The sequence below is a fragment of the Peromyscus leucopus genome, chromosome 4, assembly GCF_004664715.2.
Source record: "Peromyscus leucopus breed LL Stock chromosome 4, UCI_PerLeu_2.1, whole genome shotgun sequence".
NCBI classification, from domain to species: domain Eukaryota; kingdom Metazoa; phylum Chordata; class Mammalia; order Rodentia; family Cricetidae; genus Peromyscus; species Peromyscus leucopus.
Window position 1 is genome coordinate 21510214 of NC_051066.1, and position 12711 is coordinate 21522924.

A 12711-nucleotide genomic window follows, 5' to 3' on the forward strand; every position below is an offset into this window, starting at 1 on the left:
AGGCACATGTCCACTTCATAAAGCAAGAGGCATTTAGAATATCTCCAGGAGTCTTCAAAATCTCTACAGTTGCAACATTGTTCTAAAGTTCAAATCCAATGTCTCCTGAAATTAAAGGCTGTATTCCTCCAAGATACAACAGTACAGAGTGAATATTTCTGTTCTGAAAGGGAAAAGGGGGTATTATGGAGTATAGAGAGGAGAGATGGACCAAAGATCAAAACTCAACAGGGGAAGTATTAATGAACATAGATCTGGGAAGAAATGGCTGTGCACACCAATAATTCCAGCACTTTGGAAGTTGAAGCAGGAGAATTGTGATTTTGAGACCAACCTGAGCTACATAATTATACTTCCTCCTCTGCCCCTCCCCGTAAAGGGGTTTGTAATTGTGCATCAGTGTTCGGGACAGATAGCATCATAATTCAAAACTACAAGATCCTGGGTGGCCTTATCCCTACATTGCTACCTGCAAGAGGCACTCTACTCGGCTTCTGTCTCAGCTGGATCCAAAATAGCTTTTCTTGGCGAACATTCAACTTTTCTGGAATCGCTAACTTCCAGGAGTCTCCATTGTGTCCTTAGCTTCAAACATTGCCCTGACAAAGACTTCCTACAGAGATCCTGGCACTCTTATACACTGCCTGGCCTCCTAGGTTTTCCTTTAAAGTCTGGATGGAAGCTTACATAACCCTGTAATTCTTGCCTTTTACATGCCTGCAAAACCAGCATCTCCTGGATGGTACACAAGTCAGCCTCCAGCTCAAGCAGTAGCTCTCCTTTGAACCCCCACACCCACCTCATTTAAACCATGACTACAATTACTTCAGAATACCTATGCAGCTGATTCTGGGAAAATACTTCCCTAGGCTATTCAGTGTGAGCAGTGTTCTCTCAAAGGAAAGTCTTCTACATAGTTTACATGTTCACTATTTGGCCACAGAGTGCTTTGTTGAGTCCTCGGGGTCTCAACAAGGTGTCTTCCCTATCATTCCAGTCCATTTTAATTGCCTTTTTAAAAATCATGCCAACCCCTTCAACATTTTCATCCTATGTATGCTCTTCTCTGGGAAAAATCTAAGCTTTTCTAACATTTCTGTTCTTTCTGCTTTGTGTTCACAATTTTCACTCTACAGTGATTCAAAGTATCCAGCAATATTTAAGCTACACTCAGAGTTCTAAATTGCTCCCACTCACCTACCACTAAGTTTCAGTTTAAATGTCTAAGTAACATTAACACCTGTTTTGTTGTATCAAGTTCAAAACATGCAACAAGGATGTCCAATAGTTGATAAGAGAAATTTTAGTACTTATCTTTGTTTGTTTGATTATTTTTATCTCTCACCAGACATGGTGGCACATGCCTTTAATTCTACCCCTTAGGAGGCAGAGGCATGCAGATCTCTGTGAGTTCAAGAGCAGCCTAATCTACAAAGTGAATTCCAGGATAGCCAGAGCTACACAGAGAAACCATGTCTCAAAGAACAAATAAACAAAATTATCTCATATAGTTCTAGAGATCCAAGATCAAGCTGCTGGCAGATCTGGTGTCTGATAAGACCCCTTTCCTTCACAGATGATTCCTTATTGGGTGGTTCCATGATGGAAGGGATTGGATGTTTTTGAAGGCAAAGCCCTTCTGAGCTTACAATGCCCAAAGCCTTCATTGCCTAAAACCAACAGTCTGGGAAGTAGTATTTGAACATATGAGTTTTAAGGGGATCCAAACATTCAGAATATAGCATATTTTGACATTTTCTACATATTTCTATATATGATTCACATTTTTCACAGTAGAATAATTTACTTGTCTCCTTGAAGCTTTCTTTGTGATGAAATATATTTGACAAATCATAATAATTAAAAGCATGGAGTAATTCACTTGTTGAGAGAAAACATCACACTAGTAAACAGAGTTTCCACAGATGTTCTCATGTAGAAATTATCTCAGCACATCCTTCTGAATAGCCACTCTCAAATCTCAGGGGATACCTCAACGGTTTAGTTGGTCAGCTGGGAATGGCTAAGCTAAATGGCTGCCACTCAGCAGTTCCCACAGTCCCTGTGGCACAGGACAACAGGCTTGTTTTCTGTTGCAGAGATGCTCTATTCATTAGGTTCTCAAAAGATTCAGCCACAGCGGGTCTCAGCAGTTGCGCTAGAGGGAAAGTAGGTTCTGGGTGACCTCACTTTGCTGAGTAAAGAATTTAGCTTAGAAATGACACACACCCTTCCTGCTCACAGTTGACTTGCCTAGATCAGTCTTGTGTGTCACAAGTCTGTCACAAGAGGGCAGGAAGTATGTTGTCATCGTATGTCCAGAAGACAGGAGAATCAAAAGCATTGGCAAAGAACTCCAATGATTTCCTTACTAATACCTGATATGTCCTGGTGTTGAAGTTGTGTCTTAAGTCTTGGGGATGACTATGCCTTGTTGCTACCCTAAGATAAATATGAGTGCTCATCCATGCTGTTGGGCCACATCCTCTGACTCAGTCATGCAATACACAAAATGCAGAGATTGCAAAACGAATGTGGGGCTATTGGTAACTTAATTATGAATTCAGTAAGGTTCTTTGATGTTGGTCTTTGTATTTCTCTGGTTCCAGGGACTGAACCCAGTAGCCATTATTACTAATGTGTTCTTTTCTCCATGGTCTTAAACATAAGAATTGTTTACTTAAGTGCTACAGTGAGTGAAGGCTAAAACCTAAGATGGAAAACTCAGGAAAGTTCTGATGTATATGAAAGAGAAAAAGATGGAGAGAGCAATATTTACTTTATGATGTTTGTACTCTGCATGTGTATATATAAACACACAATAAGATACAGAACTCTAATAGCATTATGTTGTTTGATTTCTAAACATTTCCATGACACCCACTAATTCAAAGTGTACTTTGCCTAAATTCTGGTAAGCTAACTCAATTAGATAGGCTATCATATTTCCTGTAGAAAACTGTTCTTAAATCTTCCTAAAGCCTTTGGCCATTTATGATTGGAAGTAGTTACTAATTTAGATTTCTTCCTGTAGCACAATAACCGTGCGAGATCTTCATGTCACCTCTGTGGGTTTAAGTTATGTTTTAATGTAAAATACAAAAGGTTAATTACTGTTCAGAACCTGACGCTTCTGTGGGAGTAGCTGCAAGTTATTTATTATCCTTCCTCTAGTTAATTATGTTAATTGTGGTGGATTTACAATGTCAAGTGCAAGAACGTTAATTAATTTAATAAGCACTTTTTTTTGTACTTTCTTCTGTTTCAGTTGATCCATCTTTAGTGAATAAGGATGAAAATGCCATCTATTTATTGGGAAATTCCCTTGGCCTTCAGCCAAAAATGGTTAAAACATACCTGGAAGAAGAGCTAGACAAGTGGGCCAAACTGTAAGTACCAACCTGAAAAGTGTACTTCCACATCTGACAGAAGAACTTTGAAAATCACAAAAGGTGTCTAATTTGGGCAAGTTATGCCCTAGCATTTTAGGACTGAGGAAAATCTAATTGACCATAATTATCAATACTACAATATTTTGAGGAAATGACTTGGGGTCAGAATAAGGCCAAATTGCAAATTCGTGATGAAGGGAGTGTAAAACAACATATTTAAACATTTAATCTCCTTTCCTACATCTAAATCAATGTAGCCACTTTATTTCACATGCTTCACCACCAGCAAAGAAGTTAATTTATGACTTTGAGTGTTTTATGATTCATTCATGTCTAAGCTAGCAATGACATCAAAAAATATGGAAGCCAGGCTTGTTAAGATAACGTTATGTTGGGGGGTGGGCAGGACACAGGATCATGGATACACTGAGTGAGATGTATCACCTGTTCTTAGCATCTTTAAGCTCCCACAGTTTCTTCTGGTGTAGACAGTTAAAATACATCTATTTCCAGGCTTTCTATATGTGAATTCTTACAAGAGTACCCTTTTTCATCCTGTGTTCAATGTATACTTGTGGTCTTCTAAGGACTAACCCTTCCTCTTTCCACCCTTCCTGAACCCTCTTCTGTAAACTAGCCTCCTCAGCCATATGTCAACTCTCCCAAATGTCACTACATTAAAAACACATCAGTTTAAACATTTAAAACTTTTTCATTAACACCCAAGAGTTGTACATATTGATGAGTATATCAGTGTGATATTTTTATTTATGTTTATAATGTGTACCAATCAATTCAAGGTAATTGAGGTTCCCATCTAGTTATCACAGCTTATTGTGAATTATGATGCCATCAGTTTTATAAAACACCAGAACTTATTGCTTCTGTCTAACTGAGTTCAGTCGCCCATTTTTAACCCTCTGCAATTTCCCTTTGAGTAGACAGCTTAGAGATATCTATTTTCATCACTTTCCCATTCTTAGGGAAATAATCTGGTTTTGTGTATCTTCTCTCTTTCCACAGTAATTACTTATAAAACTGAAATGAGATATATTTGTTAAGTACTTGAATGTTTTTGTCTTATTGTTGAATTGTAAACACTTGAGTATTTTAAACAGCTCCAAAACATTCTTTAAATGTTTTCTCTGATCATTTGAAAAAAAAAAATCATTATGGAATTGAGCCCCACCCGATGGTCAGGAAACATTTCAGAAAGATGAGGCCACATTAAATATGAATTCTGGTGCAGGCCATTGTGTGTTCATACGATCTCATGTTTTGTGACCTTTCCACCTTCCTGCTCTGTCATACTGGGAGCAGCTTAGTTCTTACCACCTAAGTGAGGACAGCTCCCATGACTGTCAGATAACGCTGCAAAGCTCTCAGTTTTTATGGTTAAGAATGAGAGCTCTCAAATTAATGCAAGAGTGATGGAAAGCTGATATAATTTATTAAGCATGTTATAATTTCATCTGCCCGACTTTTATGTGTAAGTTTCAAAATACACATCACCACATTTGAGAGCATTTTGGACTAACAGGTTTTAGTATTTAATAAATGAAGGTCACAGTTAATAAAAATGGTCGATATTCATGTCGGTCCTTAATGTGCGAGAGCAGAGTTAAATTGGATGATTTTGCACTTTTGGAAGTGTCGTCCCCCCTTGAATACTCAGGCAGCCAGGCTTTGCATTTTTATGCTCTAGGTATTTAAAAATGCTGCCCTGCTGATCCATTCACTCCACAGCATACCTCAGGCCACCAAGGGACCCGCCGAGGAGTGTTGGGATGTTAAAATGATGTTTCAGGAAAGTGCCTGTCTCTCAGAGCATCTTCTATTGTTGCGTTTCACTTTCATATTTTACTTTGTGAATGTAGACAAAGCCAGAGCCTTAGTTAGATCCTTCCAATGCTCATTAGACAAATGATTCAGAGAGGAGTGCACTTTATGGCAGGAAGTGATGAAAATTGAATTAAAGGCCTTTTCTCGGCAAAAGAGATCCACCTATTTTTGCTTTGGCTACTTTCCTTTCCCTTTCCCTCGGCCCTGGGGACATAGTCAACCTTGTGACCTTACTTTCTCCTAAACAGCCACAGAGTTTCAGATGTAAAACGGTTACACTTCTGTTTCTTCCTCTCTTACTCCCCGCACATCTTTGATCCCAAAACAGTTCTTTTTTGGTTGTTTTTTTTTTTTTCTCCCCAAATACTTAATTTGAAAGCTCACTCCTAGCTTTTTCTGTATGAGACTCTGTAGGAAAGAATTTTTTTTTTTCTTATCAACTTAGCTCCAAATAGGAAGAGGGCCTGCAAACGTTTTGACAGCTGCAAAAGTATTGAGGGAGGAAAGGTTTTCTTAATGGAGGAGCTGGCTGAAGAGCTGGGCATGATGGACAACTGTAGTGACTCACAGGGAAACACAAGACACTGCTCCATGGGACCCTTCACTACTGTGCTGAGTTAGTGAGTATCCTGTGCTGGAAGCTTCCAGGAAGGACAGCAGGAAACTGCCTTTGTCCCTGAGTTTGGTCCATGACAGCCTTCCCTTGAAAAGCCCTTAGTCAAGTTCAGACTGTTTCTTTTTATAAAATCTTGCTTTGTGTGCACATGTTTTCATTTAAAGAACTGTGGTACTGTGGTAGGCTGTCCTCTCAGTTCCCTTTCCGATGACCATTCTGGTTTCTATACTAATCTCCCCTTGTGCTATTTGTCGATAGATCTGGGACTTCCCAGTATTGTGGTAAGCTTTTAATGGATGTGATTTTACTCTCTCTGCATCCTCCACACCCATGTTTGTTCCCAGGCTGAACCTCAAGCCAGGACTGTGCCTCTTTCATTTGACCAATGGAAGATTCTCAATTAAAAAAAGCTACAGGCTTTATTATTTTTTCCTTTAAAAATTTATGATACAAAGTGATAAGTTTCACTGTGGTATTTTCACACAAAACTTAGTTTTGTTGATCCTCCTTCCTCTACTTGCCTCCCCTGGCCTCCTGCTCCCAGGCTTGTGTCATGCCATTCACAATAGTTTCCTCTCACCTTCCCTATCTTATGTATTCTGTTGTTGTAGTCCTCTACTTCAAACATCTGTCATCTACTATACAGCCTTTTTTCTAGTTTCATGACCTACAGCCACATTCGCGTTCCTGTATGGTCTCACGACATAGAGAAAGTACAATTTTTCTCTTTCTCAGTGTGGGTTGTTTTGTGTACTATAATGATTTCCAGATTCCTCATTTTAATATAAATTTCATTTTCTTTATAGCTGAATAAAGTTCTATCATATGTGTGTACCACATTTTCATTGTTGCTCTCTCGACAGATATCTAGCTTAGTTCCTTCCTATAGCACAGCAAAGAATATGGATGTACAAGTATCACCATACATGCTACAAGTCCTTTAGAGTAGTCCATAAATGATATTGAAATGATGAGAAGCAGGAGAGGGGGCCGGTGTCTTTGAATATGGTGGAAACTTTCTCACTCACCTCAGGTGGGCTTTGACTCAGAAGTTAGAGTGTGAGAAACTCAGGGTCACACAAAAGGTGTGCTGAGTCAGTGACTCACAAATCTAAAAGAAGAAATTCACAGAGCACAGAGGGTGATTTTAGATGCATGTTTGATTGTAAGGAGTTTAGGACCAGAAGGGTCAGCATCCTATACAGCAGGAATGCAGGAGTGAGTGCATCATTCAGCTGCCACTCTGGAGGTTAGGGAAGGACTTAAGTAAAAAGTGGGTGCTATGAGGCAGGTAGGAGAGGGTGGGCTGCTCAGTGAGTCCCACGGGCTCAGTTCCTGTCAAGTCTGGGCAGGGCTGCTCATTTAGAGGAAGAGAGAGAAAGAGAAACCAGATCAGGAACCAGACTCCTTTGGGATTTCTGACCTCTAGCTAGGACAGAACCAAGGAAAAGAATAAGAACTGGTTGCTTTAATGTCCCAGTCCCTAAAACCACCCAGCCAGTTTCTGTCTCCCTTCTCCCATTCTTCTCCGTATAACTGGTTATGTGGTAGCGTTACTTACAATTTTTTGAGGAGCTTCCATGTTGATTTCCATAGTGGATGTTCTTTTCCTCTACATCTTTGCCAGCATCAATTAATGGGGGATTTATTAAGGCAACTCCACGTAGTTAAAAGGGAGGTTTATTTTGAAGTAACTTACAACAAGTAAAGGGATAGGTTACAGGATCCAGGAAAGGTGAGGTACAGTCCAGCTGGGTTCTCTGGAGACCTCTGCTTGGTCTACCATCCAGCATCCAGGATCACCAGGAACCAAGAGAGCTGGCACATCTGAATCTTGGGTCTTAAAGGCTTCCTTCGTGGCCCTGCGTCAGGGCCAGGTCATAGGTAGGTGTGGCAGTTACTGGAAGCCTCACTGGGGGTAGTGCTTCCAGGGTAAAGCTGGAAGAGCTATCCACTACAATTAATTGTCATATATTTTCTTAATGAAGGCCATTCTAACTGGAAGAGATGAAATCTCAAAGTAGTTTTTATTTGAATTTCCCTGATGGATGAGTAAGTGAAACAGGATTTAAAATATTTGTGGGCTCTTTGTGTTTCTTTGTGAGAACTGCCCAGTCCACTACGCTATTTATTGATCAACAGATTTGGGTGTAGTTATTTAGGGGGTTATCCAAATTTTGAAGTTCTTCATGTATTCTAGATATTAACAATGTCTAAAGTATAACTGGTAAACATCTTTTACCATTCATTTTGCTGTCCATCCTAAGGGCTGATAGCTTCTTTTGCTATGAAAGCTTCAAGTTTACTAAATAGTCTAATATGAATTAAAATTTGTTGTCTCAGTAAAGACGATATTAAAAAGCACAATCTTGCTGTGCAGTGGTGGCGCACGCCTTTAATCCCAGCATTTGGGAGGCAAGGCCAGGCGGATCTCTGTGAGCTCGAGGCCAGCCGGGGTTACAGAGTAAGTTCCAGGAAAGGCACAAAGCTACACAGAGAAACCCTGTCTCGAAAAACAAAACAAAAACAAACAAACAAAAAAAAAAGCACAATCTTAACGATAGAATTAAAATTATCAATACACTTTGACAAAATGAGACATCACTAATAGCTGTGGATATCAAGGCAGGAAATGTCATATTCTCTCGCACTCCACTGCAGACATCCTGCCTATTTGTCTACAGCAAAACCTACTTTTTACTGTAACTGAACTGTGGTGGTAATCTAATTATACTGAAATGTGATTTTGATTGTATGTTAATAAATAAAGTTGCCTGGGGGTCAGAGCTATTAGAGCCATAGCAAGAGTGTGGCGGTGGTGGCACACGCCTTTAATCCTAGCATTCCAGAGATAGAAATCCCTCTGGATCTCTGTGAGTTCAAGGCCACATTGGAAATAGCCAAGCATGGTGGTGACACACTCCTTTAATCCCAGAAAACCAGCCTTTAATCCCAGGGAGTGGTGATAGAAAGCAAAAAGATATATAAGGCGTGAGGACCAGAAACTAGAAGCATTTGGCTGGTTAAGCTTTCAGGCTTTGGAGCAACACAGTTCAGCTGAGAGCTATTGGGATGAGGACACAGAAGCTTCCAGTCTGAGGAAACAGGACCAGCTGAGGAACTGGTGAGGTGAGATAGCTGTGGCTTGTTCTGTCTCTTTAAATAGACAAACAGACAGGAAATAGGGCTCTGATTCGGGAGGCTGGGACACCGCAGGCAGAAGGGTGAGATTTTGGCTCTGAGCTCTGACCTCTCGGCTTTCTCTTTTGCATTGTTTCTGTGTTTCTTATTTAATAAGAGTTGGATACATCAATACTGAACTTATACCCTATTATGACCATGTTTGATTACTAATACTAAAGAAAAATCAAAGGTCAAAACACTTAGTGATTTTTTTTGGTATGGGGCTTTATATCCTAAAATAACAAAATACTAGAGACTGAGAATCTTATAAAGAACAGAAAAGTTTTATCTCACAATTCTGCAAAATTAAGGTATGAGAAGACTTGGTACTTGCCAAAAGCAGCTTGGGCTTCCCAAATACTGTTTCTTGTCATGTCACAGGTGATGGATGGTGCATGCACCTTACTCGCCTTTTATGAGGCTTTGGGTCCTAGTCAAGCCTCTGCCCACATGACTTAACTCACTGTTAAAACAGCAGTTACTTACTAGCCTGTGGCTTGAGATCCCTTCAGGGTTCAAACAACCCTTTCACAGGGATCACCTGATATCATCAGAAAACATGGATATTTATATTACAATTCATAACAGTAACAAAACAGTGATAAAGTAGCAACAAAAATAATAACACAACATGAGGAACTGTTAAAGGGTTGCAGTATTAGGGAGGTTGAAAACCACTAGTTTATACTCTGTAGCTCTTAATACAGACACACTGATGACTTAAATTTTCACCTATTACTTCTGGAGAAATATATCTAGGCTCTAGTTGTATACAAAGTCTTTCTTCTACAATTTCCACTTATTTAAGAAAAAAAATGCATCTCTCCCAAAGTTTAGTAAGAGCTTTTACCTCTTATAAAACAATCCTTATTATTTTATTTTGCAAATTGATTTTCATTTATGAAATTTCTTAAGTTGATCTGAACAGCTTATATTATAGTTTAACATGTGTTCTGTCAAATGAAATTATTTAGGCAATTCTAATATTTTGAAACAGAAAAGTTGTAGCATAGACTCATTGCTATATTATAATTATCAATAAAAAGTTTATACAATCCTGAACATTGTATCATAAGCCTAGTATCCCATCACTCAGGAACAAGAGAATTGGATATTTGAGGACACCCTTGGATATAGGGCAAGATATTGTCTCAAAAATGAAGAAAAATGTCCTTTTTATATAATAAAAAGACTAATATTCTTCAATCCTATGGTATATGAGAAAGGATAGGCTGTCAGCTTACAAGATTTGGGGAAATGTTTTCTATTAAATATTTACTAACAGTCTGTGTGGTGGTTTGAAAGAAAATGCCCCCCAAAGAGAGTGGCACTATTAGGAGGTAGGCCTTGTTGGAGAAAGTGTGTCGCTGTGGGGGCGGGCTTTGAGGTCTCTTTTGCTCAAGCTTCCCTCAGTGTGACATTGAGTCAACTTCCTGTTGCCTGCAAGATGTAGGACTCCCCACTCCTCCCACAGCACATCTGCCTGCATGTAACCATGTTCCCTGCCATGATGATAATGGACTGAACCTCTGAAACTGACTTCTGCCTGTAGCCAGAAGTTTTTCCTATGCCACCTGGTCCCAAATAAATACGCAGAGGCTTAATATTAATTACAAACTGTTTGGTCTATAGCTCAGGCTTATTGATAGCTAGCTATTACATCTTAAATTAACCCATTTCTATTCATCTATATTTTGCCATGTGGCTGTGGCATTACCAGTCTGCTGGCATCTTGTTCCTTTGGCAGCTAGATGGTGTCTGCCCTGACTCTACCCTACTTCTCCTTATCTCTCTGTTTGGATTTCCCACCTGCCTCTTATCCTGCCTTACCACAGGTCAATGGGAGCAACATATATTCACAGCATACAGAAAGACCATCCCACAGCACCCCTCAATTAGATGTTATTCTTGTAAGAGTTTTCATGGTCATGGTGTGTCTTCACAGCAATAGAAGAAGCCCTAAGACAGTCTGCATTATTTAAAAGAAAGTAACGTGAGTTAATAGTCATGATGATAAACTTCAGTTAGAAGGCAAAACATCAATCCTAAGAGTATATTGTAGATTGAGAAATATACATTACATTCCAAAGACAGAAACCTAGAACCATGGTATTTAAGTCATCTGCATTCTCAAATTTACAAGATAGATGCTGTCGTCTGTTTTTCACAGGAGTAATTCTTTCTATGGTAATGCCTTCATAGGGACTTTTGTAAAAGATTGACAGCTTAGGTAGAATTAGTTAAAAAAGAAATGTCCCATGAATTTATACTTCAGGAATAATATCATTCCATCACCAGCTGGCTGATGGAATGATTTACATGGCAGTGTGTTTGTGGACAGTGCAATGATTAAGTAGCCCAGAGAAGCTTTCACCTGAAGACTCCTACAATAGTTTTTATTCAGTTATGAATTTCTCCCTTTAAATAAGAGGGGGACACATGAATAAGAAAATACATATCTCCACTAGTCAAATACAGATTGTTAGCCAGTTATCAATTGGGACATGGATAAAGCTGTGCTTCATTAAGAAAGGCTCTGAAAATTTATTTATTCACTTACAGGGAAAGCTTTCTAAAATAGGACCACTTCTCATTTTGTAGGATGGGTAAAATATGGCCCCATTTTAAAGAGAATCCAAGTTTCTATTAACTTCTTAATTAGATGTTATATCCTGAAATCTGATTTCATAGGCAAATATTGCTCATGGCCACCTCACAAAACACTCCATTCCTGGCAATGATTAATGTTGTGGTAATGGGTTAACTCTTCATATTTCTTTCCCAACATTTGCAAAGAATTGCAGCTGTGTTCAGCTTATTTTAAGCAACTTTGAATGAAAGCAATCTAGCAACTTTCCTAACTCTAACACATATGTTTATAACCACACTTTAATCTACATCAATTCTTCCTAATGACAGGCCACTTTACTTTGGGTTTATTTGGATAAAACGTTCTAAATACATTTCACTACCCCAGGCTAGTGGGCTGACAAAATGAGGAAGTAGCCTTAGTGTGTAATATTTTAAAGAGAGGAAGATGCCAAAAGCCTTGCAGGGAGAAACATATCCCTAAAGATTATTACCATGGTGTCTACCAGAGTGAGAAGTAGGTGGCATAATATTCTGAGATATAAATTCTCTGAGGCAGAACATAGAATTTTACTACCTAGATGTAATAAGATATATTGTGCTATCAGCAAAGGCCAGGGAGCTCTATGTGATTAAAATAAAAAAGGGATCCAAGTATCTGCCTTTAACTACCATTTAATGATAATGATTTTTGTCTTTAACATTTATATTGGGAGTCCAGAGAAGCAAGCTGCAGGCTATCTAATAATAATATGAATAATAATAACTAGCAATTGAATTGCCCTTCTCTTCCTCCTAGTTCTTAGCAGCCTATGTTTATTCACACAGAAATTCCTCCTCCTTCATCTTAGTTTATATGGTAATGGAAATATTAGCTTAAAGATTCCTGTTATGTACCACATGTTGATGAAGGCAGTTTAGCATTAGATTTACATTAGAAGAGATGAGTCAGCAAGGGAATATTGTGCATCCATCTCTTTTATATGCTATCTCATTTACTTTTTCTGCCAACTCTTTAAACAACATATTGTCACTCTTTTATTTACTTTTACAGATGTGGAAAATTAGCCCCTGGAACCTTCTAATAAA

At 38.8% G+C, this 12711-nt stretch overlaps 1 protein-coding gene across 1 annotated transcript in view; it reads left to right on the forward strand.

Moving 5' to 3' along the window:
• Kynu (kynureninase) overlaps window positions 1-12711 on the forward strand; it is a 137593-nt gene that overhangs the window by 25898 nt on the left and 98984 nt on the right. The window contains exon 3 of the mRNA XM_028881967.2: window positions 3269-3389. Within this exon, the coding sequence (XP_028737800.1) occupies window positions 3269-3389 (121 nt within the window). The remainder of the gene's footprint in view (window positions 1-3268; window positions 3390-12711) is intronic.